General features: G+C 38.4%; 1 protein-coding gene and 1 long non-coding RNA gene across 2 annotated transcripts; both read left to right on the top strand.

Annotated features, from left to right (window-relative positions):
• Positions 1-569: 569 nt before the first annotated feature.
• LOC130682499 (uncharacterized) lies at positions 570-4,534 on the top strand. The gene is made up of 3 exons (XR_008995681.1): positions 570-650; positions 1,346-1,426; positions 4,412-4,534. It is a non-coding gene; the product is annotated as an uncharacterized LOC130682499 (long non-coding RNA).
• Positions 4,535-7,405: 2,871 nt separating this feature from the next.
• Positions 7,406-17,676, top strand: LOC130682498 (cilia- and flagella-associated protein 43-like). The gene is made up of 6 exons (XM_057496840.1): positions 7,406-7,503; positions 10,370-10,510; positions 11,304-11,476; positions 12,947-13,096; positions 15,115-15,245; positions 17,190-17,676. The coding sequence occupies exons 1-6, from the start codon at positions 7,416-7,418 to the stop codon at positions 17,206-17,208; spliced, it is 702 nt and encodes a 233-aa protein (XP_057352823.1). The 5' UTR covers positions 7,406-7,415; the 3' UTR covers positions 17,209-17,676.
• Positions 17,677-19,748: the final 2,072 nt, after the last annotated feature.

The following is a 19,748-nucleotide window of genomic DNA, read 5'->3' as shown; positions in this document are numbered from 1 at the left end:
TGCAGAGATATATAACTTACAAGGTATTTTTTTTTTGAGAGGTGACTTTGGGAGCTGAGAATTATAGATATGTCATAAAGTAACAGCTTCAGCCACACCTCCACAATTTCCACAAAGGCTGACATAGTTTTCATTAGTGCCACCATGGTCTAGTATGTAATAGGATTTAGTTCATCTTAACAACTTTACTGGTTTTCTACATTTTATAAATTTTCTACATAAATAGACATTATTTTTGAAGTCAGGAAAAAGTCTTTTATTACATTTTGTTACTTTAAAAATGCATGGAATTTGAGAAAAGAAGAAAGTCCTATTTACTGATTATTTTAAATGAATGAATGACTCAATCAATTCAGCAGCTAGATTTTAAGCTTCTCAAGGTCAGAGCCTTACTGAGTTGCTCTCTAATTTTCCATTACCTATTCCCACACAGTGCCTTGCTTACAGGCATTTAATACATATTTGTTGAACTCAGGGTTGCATTACTTTTGCATTACTTTTCTTTCTTTTTTCTTTTTGGGTATATTTAACAGGGATCTGTTTATATTTACACTTTTGCTGAGGAGCCAACATTTGAAAGAGTCCTAGAATCTTGTGATGGGAAATTTCAGGCGATTGATTTGATCACACCTGGTAATGAATACTGCATGGTAAGGAATATTTTATCATTTTACAGCAGGATTTAAAAATGAGATTTTGGAAGTTTGTGTGTGACCTGATACAAACAGGAGGCACAGGGTATTCTTGAAGATGTAGAAATGCAAGCCACTTCCATCATCAAATCTATTGCCCATTTAGAATGACATCATATTGTGTCTTCATAATATTAAGTCTCTGAAAATGGCTCAAGCAGTTGAAATCTTAGGAGTCATCCTGCTTGTATTCACCATCCAAGCTTTCCAAGCCAGGTCTTTAAACACAGTCATTGCTAATGAGTTGTGAACACTCATTAAACTATTAATATTTACCATCTTTCAGAGTGATGAAGTCCCATCTGAAGATGAAAATGAAATAGTTGCCAAGCATAAAACATGAACTCAGTCTATAGAAAGGAAACACACCCTCTACATTTAGAAAGTAAACTGTTTTTCTGGTGCTTAACTGTTCACCTGTTGTTGATCTCAAGAAACGTATTTCATTTTTCATATGATTTATCAACAAATCCATTAAGATTTTGGGAATTCTAGCCAGAAAAAATATGTAGACTATGGAATAGTTAACATGTAAAGTATTTCCCAGCCTTGAGGTTCTGATTATATGATTTTTCTTCCAGGCCTTCTCTGATTAAGATTTATGTCTATTCTTACGGTTGTTTCAATGTGATATTTTTCTTTCTTTTATATAGACGCTCACACATTCAGGAGAAATTAGTGTTTGGTGTATAGAAGATGGTGCTTGTGTTAGCAGGGTTTATCTGAATACCCCAGTAAGTGTGCCTTGTAAAGGCATTTTTTAAAAATACTGTATCCTAATCTAGTCTACTCATTCAAATCCACGTCAATAGCCCACAGAAATACTTGTTATAGATGTGTTATTGCATTTTACCTTATATAGTAAGAGTAATTCTTGTGTATAAAGTATATTCTATAGCCCAGAGGATAGAAAATAAGGTATTATATTGGTGTATAGAGAGGACAAATTTTTCTGTGGTAGTGATTATTTCTGAAATCCCAGCGGTTTATATCTCAGTCATGCTATAAGTTCATTGTGGTCTGGCAGGGTATGTGCTCCACATGGTCTTTCAGGAAGCCAGGCTGATGGAGGCTCTACCCAACAAGAGCTCCTCAGTGCACTGGTATGGGAAGAGAGGGCTGGAGGGTCTTAAATGAGCAATTAAGTGCTTTTACGCAAAAATGAAACATCCCCTTGGCCATAATTAGTTAAATGGCCCCATCTAACATCAAGGGATCTGTTAGAAATGAAAGAAAATTGCTCTCTAAGCAGCTTGAGCCAAAAATAAGAAATGGGAGTTATTGCCTTAATCAACTATAAAGTATAGAACTTGTCTGGCCTCAGGTATAACTTGATCCAGCAACTCAAATCCTACCAAGGATCTTGTCTTTCTGTCTGTCTGTATACCATGTCTTCAGTTTCATCTTAGGCTTCATTTAGTGATACCAAGTGCCACAGGTGCCAACCTCCTGCCAGGCCATCAGGGAATAAAGCCTTCTACAGTGAGAGGAGAAAAGAAGTTTCTCCTTTCCAGAAGACTTAGTAAACGTCTTCTAATGCCTTAATAACATCCCTGAACTAATGTCTGTGGACAGGGGAATGAGAAATGCTAACTGGCTTAAGCTTAGCCTGGAAATGGGTCAGATCTATTTCACTCAACCCTGGAAACAGGAGAGAGACAGTGTTTCCATGGATATTAAAGAAATTTTCCAGAAGGAGGGTGTGTGGATGCTGGGGGTGGCAAACCAGAATTGTTCACAACACTTGCCACAAAGTGATACCATTATTTCCACCATGTTCACAGTGGATTTTATGTAAGATAATATTTTAAAAACACAAAAGTAATAAGAAACTACGATAATGCTATTTTTCTCTTAAATTATCATTTGCTGTATTACACAGTTCTAGATGAGATATGGATCTTGGTAGTAGCTAAGGAAGTTACAATCCTTGCCTTTTATAAAATTAAAATCTCAGTTACAAAACAAGATGAAGCATCATTCCTTACATAAGAGGATTCCAAGATGTAAAAGGTACATGATTCAGTGGACAAATAAAACTTACCCCAAAAGGGAAAGATTAAAAATTCTTACCTAAAAGACTGTGAAATATAGGTAGACTCCTGTGTGAAAAGGCTTTTAGGTACTCATTTCTATTAGAATTACTAGAACTAGAAGAGATCTTAAAGTTCATCTCATCGAATCTCCTTTACAGATGAAAGACGTACAGACATTAAGCAACCCACTGCGGGGCCTGTATAATCAGGACTTACTACTTTGTTCTTCTTGGCTAAGGAGAGAAAGAGGCACCATCAGAAGGTCTGCTCTCTGCTTTAGATATATTCCCATCACCTACCAGAGAGGAGAGATTAAGACAACTTTCACGGTTAGCTCAACAAACCTTTTCTGAGCTCCTAACCAGGCATGGTGCACTCATGTACTTCAGCCCAGGTTGGGGAGAACTGGTGGTTTTTCCTCGCTGGAGGATACCACTCCCCTGTGGGGAATCAGTAAATGGACTGACACAGCCATGCTGAGGCCAGATCTTCCTGCCATACCCAAGACTGTGTCCCCATGAACACTTAGGCAGTGGTCCTCAGAGAACCCGGCCCAGCACCATGATGGCAGGAGACCTGGACACTGCAGCTGTGTGTGACGGCGCCTGCTAAGGCACGTCAGACGCCTCCAGACACTGCTGCACATTTATAGCTCAGGCCATGATTACGCTGGAATGGGTGATAATTTCAACTGATTATTCTGAGAATACATACACATACACAAATGTACAACCAACACACAAGCAAAGCTCCCATAAAAGATTTCAGTTAAAAAAAAAAAACCTTACCATTCCACTTCCAGTTTCACACTGAGCTATTGATAAAGGTTCAACCTGTTTAAGCCTTGGAAAATTCACTTTTAAAAATAAAATAAAAATCTGCTCAGTTGGGAAGCTGTGCATTCTAATGAGGCAGGACACCTGATTTCTCATCTAAGCTTTGTCACCAGGTACAGAACCCTGGGGCAAAATGCTGCACTTTTCTTTTTTCTGTTTTGCAGAATGATTTCTATTTTGCCTCCATTTTATATTCTGAAAAACAATTCTCTTAAGATCTTTTCTATTTTTAATGTTCTGATTTTATTCAAAACAACCTACAAAGTGTAATTATGGAAGAATGAATCCGATTTCTTTTCTTAGACATCGTATTTTGTAAATGATTATGAGATAAGCAAGAATCTGTGATGTATTTCTTTGGTTACTGAATATATGGTCCAGTGATATGGTTATTTTCTGAAGTCTTCCTCAGTCATACCAGCATCCCAGGATCTACTGTTACCCAGCAGATGAATGATAACTTCTAAAATTCACTAACATTCTAAAAAGTTTTCCAAAAGATGCTAGAAATGTGTTTTAAATTTCTTATTTTATTTTTCATTGTTAGTGGTATAATCATTTCATGACCAATTAGGGATGAAAATGAAGCATGGCTTAAAGAAATTTTAACATATTTTTATTATTCTAATTTTAAGTTAAGAAAGTAAAATGTACAGATTCCTGTGACTTTTTATGCAATCAGTTAGCTCAGGAATATTGAGTATGGAATTTTTAATACCACACAACGCTTGCCACTCTTCTTATTCAGCAGGCTTTTCAAATAAATTCTAGAATTCTTATGTGTAGGAAAGCTGGCTTTGTTTTCTGGCACAGTGAAGTTAAGAATCTGGGGGTTTGCTTTAAACAGGCAACAGCTCTGGCTTGTTCTCCCTCCTCCCTCTCTGCAGCCGTGGGGACTGTGGATGGCTCTGTCCATTTCCTCGATGTCCGAGATGCCGAGTCCCCGCAGGCAGTTCACAAAGCCTTTCTCTCCGAAATGTCCATGCAGCACCTCCTGTAAGTACCGCCTGCTTCTGGCAGCAAGGTTGTCAGGCTTGTCTCTTGAGAATTTCAGGAAAGCCATAATTTTTTACCCAGAGATATTCTGTCCATAAACAAGCAAAAAAATGAGTACTTCTTCTTAATTACACAAATAATTCTCAAGCGCTTAGTGTGTGCCAGGCACTTCTGTTGTATTAACTTTACCAGATAGATACTCTTATTGTCTCCATTTTACAGTTGAGAAAGATGAGGCACAAAGAGTGTAAATAACTTGCTTAATATTACGCAGGTAGTAAATGGCAAACGTTGGGATTTGAACCTAGGCAGTTGGGGTCCAGAGTCACTGCCTTTGCTCCTAAAGGATAGCAACCATATACAATGTTCTGCACCTCATTTTTTGTTTTGTTTTTTTCACATAATGCTGTATGTTGGAGAATGTTTTCTGTTTACACATAAAGACCTTTCTCATTCTTTTTTACATCTACATAGTATTCCATTATATGAATATACCATCATTCTTTAATGGAAAAATTACATGTATTAGGTTTTTCTGTCACTTGTACAGACAGGACAACTGTTGATACCCATTTTTAAATTATTTGATTGAAGTATTGCTGATATACAGTCTTTTATTGGTTTTAAATATAAAACACAGTGACTCAACAGTTACCCATATTATTAAGTCCTCACCCCCACTAGTGCAGTTAGTCTCTGTCAACATAGGAAGATGTTACAGAATCATTGGCTATATTCTCCATGCTGTAATACTGTCCCTGTGGCCAACTGGTATTATGATTGAGAATTTTTATGCTCCTTAATCCCTCTCTTCCCACCCATCCACCCCAACCCCTCCTCCATGGTAACCACTAGTCACTTCTCAGTGTCTATGAGTCTACTGCTGTTTTGTTCATTGTTTTGCTTTGTTTTTAGATTTCACAAATACAAAAGTATTTGTATTTCTCCACCTGGCTTATTTCACTGAGCATACTCCTCTCTTGGTCCATCCATGTTGTCACAATGGCAGGATTTCTCTTTTTTATAACTGAAAAATATTCCACTGTATATATGTACCACATCTTCTTTAACTGATAATCTATTGATAGACACTTAGGTTACTAAACATAGGGGTGCATGTATCTTTTCTAATCAGGGCTTTTGTTTTCTTTGGGTAAATTCCCAGAAATGGAATTACTGAGTTGAATGGTATTTCTATTTTTATTTTTTGAGGAACCTCCATACTGCTTTCCACAGGGGCTGCACCAATTTACATTCCCACCAACAGTGTAGGAGGACTACCATTTCTCCATATCTTTGCCAACACTTGTTATATCTTGTCTTTTGGATGGTGGCCATTCTAACTGGTGTGAGGTGATATCTCATTATGGTTCGATTTGCATTTCCCTGAGATCAGCAGTGTGGAGCATCTTTTCATGTGCCTGTTGGTCATCTGTATTTCTTCTCTGGAGAAATGTCTGTTCAGGTCCTTCGTCCATTTATTAATCAGGTTATTTGTTTTTTGTGTGTGTTGAGGTATATGAGTTCTTTATATATTTTGGATGTTAACCCCTTATTGGGTAAATCATTTATGAATATATTCTGCCATACAATAGGTTGCCTTTTTGTTCTACTGATGGTGTCCTTTGCTGTACGGAAGCTTTTTAGTTTGATGTAGTCCCACTTACTCATCTTTCATTTTGTTTCCCTTACCCAAGGAGACGTGTCTAGGAGAAAACGGCTCATGCTTATGTTCAAGAGATTTTTGCCTATGTTTTCTTCTAAGAGTTTTGTGGTTTCATGTCTTACATTCAGGTCTTTGATCCATTTCAAGTTTGCTTTTGTGTATGGAGTTAGACAGTAATCCAGTTTCATTCTCTTGCATGTAGCTGTCCAGTTTTCCCAACACCAGTTACTGGAGAGGCTGTCTTTTGTCCATTGTAAGATATACCATCATTTTTAAAAGACAGTAAATTGATGAGCATTTAGAATGATTTCAAATCTTTTGAGCAATACTTTTAAGAAGACAGCATAGAGACATTGGACTTATAATAGTTAGTATATAGTTAGTATTAGTCTTTCTTTTGTTAATTTATGGTAATAGTATTAATAAGAACTAACATTTGTGCCCTGCTTTAGAGCTTGAGGTGCTGTCACACACTGTGGCTGTTGAATGTGAATGTGTCAGACAGGTATTGTTTGTCCCTCTTCCACACAGAGAATTCAGATCCAGAGAGCTTAAGAAAAGCGTTTTCCCAGTTGCCTGGAGGAGCTGGGTTTCTGCGGTCTGTGCTGTTCCTAAAAGCTCAGCTGCCGCCACTCGGTGGGAAGGGTCTGTAACTTGCCTCCATGTACACCCTGTTCCTCCATACCATATTTTTTGATGCCTCTTCTTTCCTAGATCCTTTTTTCTTATCCTAATGTGCATTTTCCCATTTTTTTCTAATTTGGGGAAAGTGTAGAAACCTTTCGCTACATTCTTCCTCCTCCTGCCAGATAGTGGTCCTGAAGGATACTGAAATGTCACACCCATCACTAATTCAAGAATTGCTTATTTCCACTTGCAGTATCAAGAAAGCGCTACTGTAATATTACATTCACTTACAATGAAGTAATTGCCCATCTTTGGTGAATCTTCTTGACTGGATACTATAACTTGCAATTTGAAAATATCATTAGCCTAGAATGTAATGATTACATTTGCATGTAATAGCTTAGCTTTTATAAGGTCTGATAGTATTAAAAAATCACAAATGATAAAATGACTGGTTTTGAATGTATTGCCATGCTGTCAGTAAATAGGTTTACCATTTATTAGTGAAATAGGTAAAATCTGATAATCATATTTTTTCTTTTCCAGTTATGACCAGCGAGGAATGTATCTATTAGTTGGAACACTGGAAGGATACATCTTTGTTATCAATGCCAACCCCTCAAGCTTATTTCAGATTCTTGGATTCATAGGTACTACATAGAATGTTTATTCGTCTTAAAATATTGGTCACTTTATTCCAAAGAATTTAAGGTTGTGAAAATTGGCCTATAGTGAAACAATTATTTTCTAAGAGAGAAACATTTAAATAACCGTTAAAAGTTACTTGGGAGAATTCCTAAAGTTTTAGGAGGTTTTGGGAAACATCTGGTGGTCCACAGTTGGTACATGTTGGTACATAGTTGATGTTAAATAAAGTTTCTTGAATTAGTTTAATGAATTAATGAAATGGCTAAATATTCCTAATGTTATTACAAAGGGAAGTTGGGTTGATTATCTTTGAAATGTATTTTAAAATAATATTTGATCTCTATTTAACAAAGATATCTAAAGAAAGTTTTATTACATGTATCTTTAATGCTTCCTCTTTAAACCAAATGATGTCCAGACTTTTCAGTAATGTTCATCCACATGCCCAGCAAAACCACAGGTCTGGTAGATGAGGTAGCACTTGTGTGATAGACAGTAAGAACTAATACTTTTCTCTCTGGCTTTAAGTACCAAATATATGTGTATGTTTTCACCCTAAATATATTTCTAAATCCATTCATTGATTTTTTAAAAAATTACTGAGTGCCTATTAGGTATAATATGTTGAACTTAGGCCTCGTGGGGGCATGGAAAGGTCAAGGAGACAACTTAGTGAAGGAAGAATAAGTAGAATGCTGTGTAGGCTTAGAGGAAGAAGCAGTTGTGCCAGGTGTGAGGAAAGGAGTGGAGGCAAAGGCAGGGGGCACAGACAAAGGGGGGTATAGGGCTGGGGAGGGTTCGCTGATGGTTTAAAGTAGTGGAGGATGGGCACCTTAGTATTCCAGCTCAAGAGAAAAGTCTGAACAAAGGCACTTGGAATGGTGGGGAGTCTGGTGTAGATGATCATGGCAGTGGAGCCTGAAAGAAAACAGCAGGTTTTGAATATCATTCCAAGTCTGGATTTTTTTCATGGTCAATAAGTTACCATCAGAGGTTTTCAAGATGGGACTGGCATAATTTGAGTTGTTTTTTAGAGGACAATGCTGGCATGAGTGTGAAGAATGGAGCAGAGAGGCAGGAGAATAGAATAAACATGATGAGTCAGGAAACCATTATAGTATTCCAGGCAAGAGGTGATATTAATCATAACAATAGCTGACAAGCTCTGTAGATTTGAAGCCAGTAAGTTCTTTATTTGAGGATAGACAGCATATGTTTGGAAATAGAGATTTGAGTTCAAGGCTTTAACAGAATTCTGACCTTGAAATCGTGCAAGCTGATGAGATGGCTTAAGACAGAGTAGAAGCAAACCCAATTGCTTAATGATGCCAAAGAGGTAACCTATGTAAATTAGATGACCTGGAGTGTGGTAGGACCTATGGCTGGCCTCAGAGTGGATGCAAGTCCTGCCTAAGGTAGGATGGGAACAGACAGAGGAAAAATACAATGAGTAGGGATAAGAAAGCTGAAGTCCAGCTTGGGTCAGATGTCCTAAGTCTTCAGAGAAAAGATCATCCACTGACCACCTGAAGGCAGAGGCTGATATTGAGGGCCTGAGAAAGTAGACACATGCTGAACAGCCCCCATGGGGAGTGGAAGTAGTGACTGTGGAAAGAATAAAGGTGGGCCCAGGCATGACACCTTGCAAAGGTCAGACTACCTGGATTCTAGAGGAGCAAACTCACTAAGTCATGTGTATATCCACCACACCCACAATACCTTGACTACAGATGCAAAGAACAGATGCCTGACTTGATGCCTGACTTTATCCTGTTATCAGGAGTGGGCAAACTGCCTGGAGTAGACATTCAAGGGGCAAAAGTGGGCAGTGCTACTGAGTTGAGTGGAATGGCAGCCCTCCTTTGCTGGGCCTCCCTTGCTGGGAAAGAAGCTGAGCCCAGCTGAGCTGGGTTGAATATGCCAACCCAGACATCTAATCAGGAGAAACCCCCATCCGTTCATCAAAAATGGCCCTATCAGGCATGAATCTGCAAAGAAGTAAAAAGCTAACCTTTTCAAACAATATTGCTTCTCTCTCACTTACCAACTTTACATTTCCCTGTATGGCCCCGGAAAATGACTGGTTAGCCAGAGACGGGTAAGATTCCTCAAGGGAGGAACAACCTAAGACAGGCACAGTCGCAGGGGGGCCATCAGGTGAGAAATTGGGGATCAACAGAGGTGAGGCTTAGAACCTCACCCCCCCTGTTCTGAGAGAAATCTTCTGCATACGTGGATGTTTTATTGCCCTGGTCTAGCTTGGATTAACACATAGTCTACAGGCACACACCTGATCATCTACATTTGCTCCCTTACAACACTAAACTATGTTTTCTACCTTTATCTTGCATCTACCTACCACTTCAGCATTTTATTAAAAAATAATAATAATAATAATAATAAGGGAGAAATGTGGGATTCACATATAAATCAAGTATAAAAATCAAACGAATATTCATATTTGACCTGATTGTTTATAGTTCATAATGCTGATCAAAACCAAAAGTTTCTGTGATGATTGCCCTTGTACTGTTCACCATGTAAGAACTTGTTCGTTATGCTTCAGAAGATTGGAGACTGATGAGAATTAGGCTTGGGATGGATTAATGATTGTGCATTGAGCATTGAGTCCCCTATACAGAATTTTATTGTTGTTAACAACCATTTGATCAATAAATATGAGAGATGCCCTCTCAAAAAAAAGAAAAATGGCCCTATCAGTTATGTTTAAAGGTCACTTTAAATGTAAATAAATTTGGATGTAAAGATTTAGTTAAGGCAGGTTTATGTGATATCTTACTTGGGAAGAAAAAAGATTCTTTAAACTTATCAGTGACCATTGTGGTGCTGATTTCTACTTGCTTTTAGAGGTGAACAAAGGCATTTTACAAATTTCCACGGTGTCTCTTTTGGAAACAGACATAGTGGAAGTGATGGTTCTTTCCCCACTTCCAGAAACAGGAAGAAGCAGGCTGGAGATATTTACTCTGCCTAAAATACTACCACACGGTAAAGAAAAAATAAGAAACCAATTCTAATCTGGGCCCAGATGAATAGTTGCTATAGTTTTTTTTTTTCCCTTGGTGACAGCAATTTTTTCCTCAACATATGAAGAGGTAAAATGGTCATGTTTTATGCATCTTACAAAGGGAATCTGTTGTGGCTGAGAAACAATGTGAAATGTGGAGTTTCCTCTAGATATTCATTCATATGAGTCTGTCATATCAGAGGAAAGAAACAGGATTGACTGGCACTTTTGTTCAACTGATTTGTCATTTTCTGATGTCTTTTGTTTTGTAGCTATAAGTATACATAGTTAAATTCAGACAGGTTAGTTTGTGGTTGTTTTCACTGATAAAACTGTAAAGAAAGCTCTCTGGATAAAGAGGTCTGATAAACTCTTTGTTTAGATAACAAATATACCTGGGTAGCTATTTTGCAAATATATAGAGTATAAATAAGAGAGCTGAAAACCTCAAAGAACTTTTATGTTTTAATTAAGAATCTCTAGACCATTTATAAGTTTATTTTAGTGATGTCTCTACTTAACTGATGAAATTAACCAAAGCCTTATAGGAGATATGTTACTCACTATTAGTCATTTAATACTCAAGTAGTTCTTATGGTTCTAACAGCTCTAATTTAAAGTTGTTTTAAATCATTTTTATCTCCTAAATAGCCTCTGCATTATTTATTGAGCATTCAGATTTTTTATTTTGCTTTTTATAGTTGCTCATAATGATTTAAAAAAGAAAATCAATATATGGTACAAGTAATCTTTCCTTTACCCCAAATCTTATAGTTTCTGCAAACTTTTCTGATGAAAGAGGAAGGCTGAATGATGAATTCATTCATAAGATCCTGTATGAGATAGAGCATACTCTGTCCTCTGCGGTGTTGGACTTTAAAAGTAACCAAATATATGGCTTCTGTAATCAAGTGCCATACATCTGCAGCTATCTTCTTCCTGAAAAAGTATGCCAAAACTTAAGGGTGTTATTATTTATCTTAGCAAAAAGATTGACAAGTTGTATTAATTAGACATGGTGTATGCTTTAACATCATAGTCCAGTTAACAAATGGCCTTATTACAGTAACATAATTTCCTTGAATTAGATATATATTAGCATTATTTGTTAACCCATCATAAAATACATTTGAACAACTTCATATTTGTGCCACAACACATCATACTTGTCAGATAAAGATACATATGACACAATATTAGTTTACTGTCTTTGAAAACAGTCTATCATTAGGAATTTCATCCACAGATGTCAGGGATTATGGGATTAGTGATTTTCATTGCAACATTGCACCTGGACACATGTAGGTCCAGGGAGAGGAAATTCCGGGTCAAAATACCTCTAAAAACCGAAATCAGTCAAAGGGAGAAATAAAGTTTAAAATCCGTTTACTGTTTACAAACTGCAGTCCAGGCCCTTCTCTTTCCTGCTCCAGCAGAAGCAAAACCTGCCTCCCCTCACCTCTCAGGTACAGATAAGCCCTCTTCACCCAGGTAATTGCCCATTGATATGGAGATGAACTTCTCTCCACCCCTGAGGAATGATGCAAATGCACTAAAGCCATACTTGTCTCCGCCCTTGGGCGCCTATTGATATGCAGATGTACAAAAGCCAGGAGAGATATTCTGGAAATGTTACAGTTTCACCCACAACACAACATTGCACAAAACAGTTAAACAATGTTTCTGCCATCCTTTTATCCACACTCTATTCAAACATTTCCCATTGTGCGTCACTCCTTCTACATACACTGACCAGATTATGTACCACTCTTCCTCTCTAAAGCCTTCAATTGAAGCCCTTCTCTCCCAGAGCAGCCAGTGTCAGCACAGTGTGAAGGAGAAATTCAGAGAAGGAAGAAATGGCTTATGGAAAGGAAGATTAAAGGAAAGTTTAATGAAGGAAGTTATATTTGAAATGGTCTCTGAAGAATAGGTCAGATTTAGACATGGAGAAGTACTCTGTACAATCTTGGTAGGCGGGGGTGGGAGGTTGCTGAGATAGGGAGGAGACAAAATAGGTGGGGATGAGGTGGGGATGCGCATTCCAGACAAAAGTCATACAATGTGCAGAGGCTTGTATGTGGAAATACAAAGGGGATTATTGACTGAGGTATTTTGACATGAGCATGGAGATAAATGAAAAGGATTAATAAAAAATAGACTGTCGGTATAGGCTGAGATCTTTAATGGGAGCTAAATATAAAGAAGACTTTTCTTAGTTGCCAAAACAAATTTTTATTTGTAAACAAAGATGAAAAATGTGGTGTAAATGCAGGTCCCCACTTTATCATATATCAGTTTATTTCCATTGGAAGTATTTGTGGATTTGAATCTGACCATATATGCATAATTGTAAACCCTAAGGTGCCTCTCCCCTAACCTTTTCTATAATTTGGTCTTTTTTTTTTGATTGGCAGGCACATAGTGGTATTTGCATTCTTAAGCTGTACAAAAAAGTGCAGAGTGGACATTATGGACCTGGAATGCTCTCTTTGTCTCCACATGGATTGTGGCTCATAACAACAGCTAAATGTGGCATTCTGTGTATCCGAGATATTCATACTTTGGTAAAAAAAAATTTTTTTTTTTTATCTTGGGATGTATATCTTGATCTCATACAAGGAACAAAAGCCCTTAGGAAAGGAATTAGAATTCTTTCTTAGGTAAATTGACCCATAACTTATTTATCACTGATTATCAAGTCAACATTTTGTGGGTGTTTTTACGTGCTAAGGTTTGAGTCTCTAAAGGAGGAAACACCAACCAGTAGACTAAGATCTGTAAATAAAGAGCACAGGCAGGGATATGAAGGGGAGCTCCAAACCAGCTCCATCATCACTTAGTTGTGTGTCTTGGAAACTCACTGAGCTTCACTGAGCTTTGGATGGTCATCTGTAATATTAAGGAAACCTTAATCGCTGTCAGTCTGTGGGATTCTGTGAGAGACAGTATGTAACATTGCTCTGGAAGAAGTGAATTGCTGTGCAAACCTAGGAATTACTGCTGCTATCTCCTTGGACGGGAGGGCCTCTGGGCTGGCTGCTGCCCCCCACCTAGCGCTCAGTGCTGGAAGAGCATAAGGGAGAAAGGTGTGGTCCTAGTGAGTCCTCCTCCATCACTTGCAGACCTCAACATCACCACTACCACCACCATTTCTGATTTCCATTGTTTCAGACCTCTGAGCAAGTGAAAATAGTTTCTTCTCCCAAAAAAGTGGAGGATACTTTTCTAGGTTTTAGACCAGGTTATACTGGTTTTCAGATAGTGCTGTCAGCAATTCTTACTCAGAGTTCTGCCCCACCTACCCGAAGCATCACAATCACCCATATGACACACTCCTGAGATCCACAGATGAACTGGGCTCTGTGCAGATCTAGGTCTCCTTGCTCACCTGTGCAAGAAAGTATATTTGGAATACAACAGGGCAAAAGTGATATTATTATACAGGAAAATCTCAAATTTTTTAGAAATTATTTTGAAGTGAACAATTTGCAAACTGCTGTACTCATTCAAATTATTTGTGATGTATGTTACAACTTACAGAGGCATGACATGACAAGACATCAAAGTTTTTCTGGGTGATTCTATGCAAAGCACCTCATATGTGAGGTTCTTCATGGCAGCACTATTTGTAAAAGCAACCTGATGTTCATCAACAGAGGACTTGATAAATAAATTCTGGTACATAAACAGTGCATAAATAAAATATGGAGCATTAGGCAGCTGTAATACAGAATGAGGAAATCGAAAGCAATAATATGGAAAGAACCCCAAGACATAGTCCTAAGGAGGAAAAGCAAGGTGCATAATATACATATTATGCTATAGTTTGTGTTAAAAATTATGTTTGTATAAAAACTTGTTTAAATGAATAAAAAAAAATCTGAAAGGATATTGAAGTTACTAATTACATTATTACCTTTAGGAGGAAATTGAGTAATAGAGAGAGGAAGGAAATTCCACTGCATACTCTTCTGTAGTTTTGAATTTTGAACTATATGAATGCATTACCTATTCAAAAAGTTAAAAAATTTAAAAAGGCATCATGGTTGAGAACCAGTGTGACATAGAAATCCCCATTTTTAGTCGGAGAGGTTAAACTGTTGCCCTATGTACCAAATTAGAGCTCTGTTTCATTTGGATTCTAATTAAACTAGTCTAAGTAGCATCCTCCATGTGGGGCATGTCACCCTCATTCTTCACAGCACCCATCAGCTCTCATCACACTCATAAATGGGGCCTGATTCTGAAGGCCTCTGAATTTGCCATCTGTGCTTGCTCAAGACCCCTTCCCTAACTTCATAGCCTTCAGCAACTGTACACACTTCTGTGTCTGATTTTCTGATTATAAATTAGTGATAATCCCTCTCCTTCCATACTACAAAAATCAGGATTGGTAACGTCTTTAGAACTAGGGATTGTCAGTGTTATGTATTACCTAAAGTCTACTTCCATACCAACTAAAATGCTTTTAACAAACAGAAAAAGATTTAGCCACAAGCAAAAGTACATGTAACCCCCTGAGAAAAGCCACATGGTAGAATTGCATGTGTAAGTTCTGCACTCTGTTTCTAAAACTATTTAGGAAACATTTGCTCAGTGTCGGAGTCATTCTCACCAGGCACACGGGATTCAATCAGTGAGAATTTCAATGGATGGACAAAACATTCTGGTGAATGGGAAAGGTGATGGCACCCTTGTTTACCTAAGATGGAGGTATGCACAATATACAATAAGCAACCCCGTGAGTTATGGTGTTTTAAAATAAAGATTTTGTTATTTAGGTATAGCAAGGCCAACATAACAGGACAGAACTGCCATTGAAAAGGTTGTTATCCCAACGCTACCAAGATGAGGGGGTATGCCGTGCTGCGGGGGACGCCATCTGGGGAAGCATCCGGGTGAGAAAGGATGCAGAGGAAACAGGGAAAATGTGGGCAAGGGCCTCTACTGTGCAAGGGAAGGAGCAGACAGGCCTCGGGGTGGCTAGTTGGGATCATTTCAGCGTGTTCTGTGGCAGAGGGGCTGCCCTAGTTGTCCGTCACTTGGCCCAGGGGTGATTAGGGCAGGGAAGTAGTGGTCCTGAGCAGGAAAGCCCAATAGAGGAGACAGTTGAGGGTGCGGGCTGGACTGATGGGTTTGCATTTGAAAAGTGGGCTCCAGGGTTACTTGTTCACTATCTCCAGCAATTGGCTGGTCCTGGCAGTCCTTCCAGGGTCAGCAAGGTCTCAGATGTCAAGGCCTCAAAATACAAAAACTACAAACACAAAGTTAATACATGTTAGATGACCAGCCCTAACTTTTATAACACCTGTTGGAGGAACATAATGAACAAGGACAATTCTGAACAGTAGAAACTTTAAAACTTAAAAGCTCCTATTTATCTGTAAAATCCTGATACACACAGACAGATTTACTTTCCTAATTAGACTTTTTTAGACAATATTAAATTATTTAGACTTTGCTTAGATTAACAAAATTCTAAATAAACAAATGTTACCCAGTCATAGAGATGAGGACCAAGGGGTACAGAGCATGAAGATGACAGCCTAGAGTTGAAATGTCACCTTGTTTAATATGCTGACGGACATCAGTAATCATTGAGCAATTCATTTCCACGAAAATAATATCTCATGGTGCCTCCTGTGATCAAAACAATCATAAAGCCTGGCCTTTCTCAATGACCTTGTGAAATATTTAATATTTGTAAATGGTAAATAAATATAAATGGAGATTTTGTATCATAGCAATTTTGTGGCCACTTATTTCAAAAACATTTGAAGACTGCATTGTCATGCCCATTTATACATGGAATAAAATTTATACATGGAATAAAATAAAATACAAATTTGTATCTCATATACAAGTCCTAACACATCCTTTACGGTAAGTGAACAAATAGCATATCAGGCAACAGCAAACAAGTGCTGGAACCTCATTTATGGAAGTAATATTTTTATCCATTCGTAGTTAATCACAAGTGGATTTCTGACTCAAAACAAAGTCAAGTTTGAACCTTGGTCCAGGACTAATTAGCTTGTGATCTTACGCAAGTGGCAACCCGTCTAAATCACCATTGAATAACGATGTGATTCAGGGTGGGGTCTGCAGGAACTGTGAACTTGTTAGAAATGCACTTTCTGAATCAGAATCTCTGTGGGGGGCGCAAGGAATCTGTTTTTGACAAACCTGCCAGGCAGTGCTAATGTGCCTAAAGTTTGAGATGCCCTGATATACTGAGTGGAGGTAATAATACTTCCTCAATGGAGGGTGGGAATTATGAGGACTGCATGTGATAGTGTGATTATGTATGTGAAACAGCATGACACCTACTTACTACATTATAAGGGCTCTACCAGAGTGGTGGCCCTTTTGTACAGTGACCAAGTCAGGTGAGTACAGAGGATATGTAGGGTAAGGTTGTGGGGACAGTGTGAGGAGACATTAGCCCAGAGAGGTCAAGAGGCTTATCGATGTCCTGGAGCCCATGAAAGGGCTCTCCCCTAAGACGTAGAGTCCTAATAACTACAGGGCACTGTGGAGCGGTGCCCACGTATCTCTTTGTGTAGAAATAGTTAGGTATCTGGAAATAATACTGCTAAATGTGACTTTTTAAAATTATGATTTTGTAGCCTGTGTGTTTTCTTTTTATTAATGTAGGCAGTTTGGAGGAAACTGAGCCAATGAAATTCCTGAATATTGCCAACAACTTTTAACTTATTTAAACAACACCATGGATGAGGAGAATAATTATTTAAATATAACCCGAGGAGATGGCTCGGATTTGGGATCAGAATCTGAACACACAGTTGAGTTTCAATAGTGTTTGTTCCTCCTCCTTCTCTTTCTCTCTTTCTCATTCTTTCTCTCTAAATAATATCATTTTCAATTTGTGGTTTTCTTTGAGCAGATAAGTAGTAATATTCCCCTTTATCCAGGTGTCCCAAGATTTTCAAAAAGAGCATAAGCTACATCTGAAAGAGCCTTTCTCAAAACCATCCCAAATATTACATCTTAGATCTTATTTAACTCATGGCACAAGATCTGGGCTTTCCTTAGAAAGATTCTTACTATCAATTTCGGTGCTTGATCAAACCAATATCTCTATATTTTATATCACATACTTTATTTAGGAAGTGTCTAGCCGAAGAACAACATTCATTCATTCAATCATTCATTCAGTCATGTAACACATATTTATAGAAAACCTACAAAGAGCCAGGCTGTGGGGAATATAAGCATAAACAAGATACAAATGTTTCTGCTTCCATGGAGCTTACATTCTAACTGGGGGTTGGGAGTGAGCAGAAAGAGATAGATAAATCAGGAAAGATTAGATAGTAGCAAGATCTATTTAGCAAATAAATATGTGTTGGTATGATAGTGTTTGGCTGGAATAGCCTCTATTTAGTAAATAAGGAGAAAACATTTTAAGCTGAGAAATGAACAAGAAGAGGGTGCCACCATGCAAAGGCGGGGGCAGGGGGCAAGAGTGCCCAAGGCAGAGGAGAAAAGAGCTTGGCATGTTTGAGGACCTAAAGGAGGCCTGTGCGGTTGAAGTGAGCAGGGCTGAGAGTGGTAGGAGATGAGATCTTCAAGGCAGGAAAAGACCAGGTAAATATGGGTTTGTAAACCAGGTAAAGAGTTTGGATTTTATGTTGTGTGTGATGAGAACCTATTAACGTGTTCTGAGCAGAGGATTTAGATCTTGTTTACATTTTGTGAATATTTACTTGTCACTGTGTAGAGAATACTTCCTGTAGGGGGCAAGAGTGGAAGCAGGGAGATTAGTTAGGAGGCTATGGCAGAGGTCCAGGGAACAATGATGGAGGTGGGGGAGTGCTGTGGAAAGGAAGTCGTAGATTCCAAGTAGGTTTCAGTAGTAGAGTTGAGAGAACGCCCTGATACATTGGACATAGAGGGAGAGAGGAAAAAGGACTCAAGGATGACTCCTAAGATTTTTACTTGAACAACTGTGTAGAAGGTGGTACCTTTCACAGAGACGGGGAAGACTGTAGGGAGGGAGAAAGAAGGGAATCTGGAATCAGCTACCTATGCTGAGCTGGAGAAGCCGGTTGGACATCCAAGCAGAGATACCAAGCAGGTCACTGGATAGCTGAGCCTTGAGATCTGGGGAGAGGCCAGGACTGGAGATGTTGATTTGAGAGTCAAGGGCATATGGTTGGGATTTAAAGCCATGAAACTAAGTAAGGTCATCATGGAAAAACAGATGGTGAGAAACAGAAGGGGACCAGGACAGAGAACTAGAGAAGTTCTTCCAGGAGCAGAGCTCAGGAAGGCAAAGGAAACTGAGAAGGGGGCTGGGGGCCAGTGAGGTCACAGGAGGGCCAGGAGAGTGTGCCGTCCTTAACTCTTTGAAGACATTTTCCTACAAAGGAGAGCACAGAAAGGGGGTGGTGCCTAAAAGGGAATGTGGTGGACAATGGAGAGTACAGGAGATACTAGAGCATGTTTGAGAAAGAGTCAGTAGAAGGGAGAAATGGATGATGTAGAAGGGCGATGGGATTTTTATAAAAAGTGTAAAGGCCTTGAGAAGGAGGAAAAGATTAAGATCCTGAGTACAAATAACATGGCAGGCCTTGACAGGCAGGAACATTCTGTCCACAGTCACAGGAAGAAGACAGAGACCAATTGGGTGACCCGTCTGATCATTTCTGCTTCTCAGTGAAAAGTATGGCTTATATAAATAAGGACAGATTGGTGGGAATTAAGTTAACAAAACATCACATCTTGGGCAGGCAAAATATTTGGTATTATTTCAAAAAATGCAACAAGTGCAAAGGGATTCAACGCAGGTATGTGAAGTAGAGTGGGCATACAAGAACTTTGTGAATTTAAAACTTAAGCATCTGTCTTCTTTTAAGATAAATAAGAATATGAGGTCAAGCATTGACTCATCGCAAGAAGAGTTAGTTCAAGTTGATAATACAAAGAAAATTTCATGGATACAACAAAAAGGCCAAGAGGTATTTGTAAGACATGGGAGAGGTTTAAAATAACATTCTATAAGTGTACCGAATCAAGCAATTTTCTTTGAAAACTCATTGGAAAGTTAGAAAGTAGAATGAGATACTACTTGGCAGAGCATCCCATCGTACAAGCATAACTTTCCTTAAACAAACAAATACCCTACACATAGCCCAATCTTTTAGAGTAAGTTGCCTGAGCTTTAAGAACTGTATTTAAGCTAATATGAAA

This window comes from Manis pentadactyla, unplaced genomic scaffold (assembly GCF_030020395.1).
Source record: "Manis pentadactyla isolate mManPen7 unplaced genomic scaffold, mManPen7.hap1 scaffold_764, whole genome shotgun sequence".
Classification (NCBI taxonomy): domain Eukaryota; kingdom Metazoa; phylum Chordata; class Mammalia; order Pholidota; family Manidae; genus Manis; species Manis pentadactyla.
Note: the sequence above shows the minus strand (reverse complement) of the source record. Positions and strands in the feature narration are given on the sequence as shown.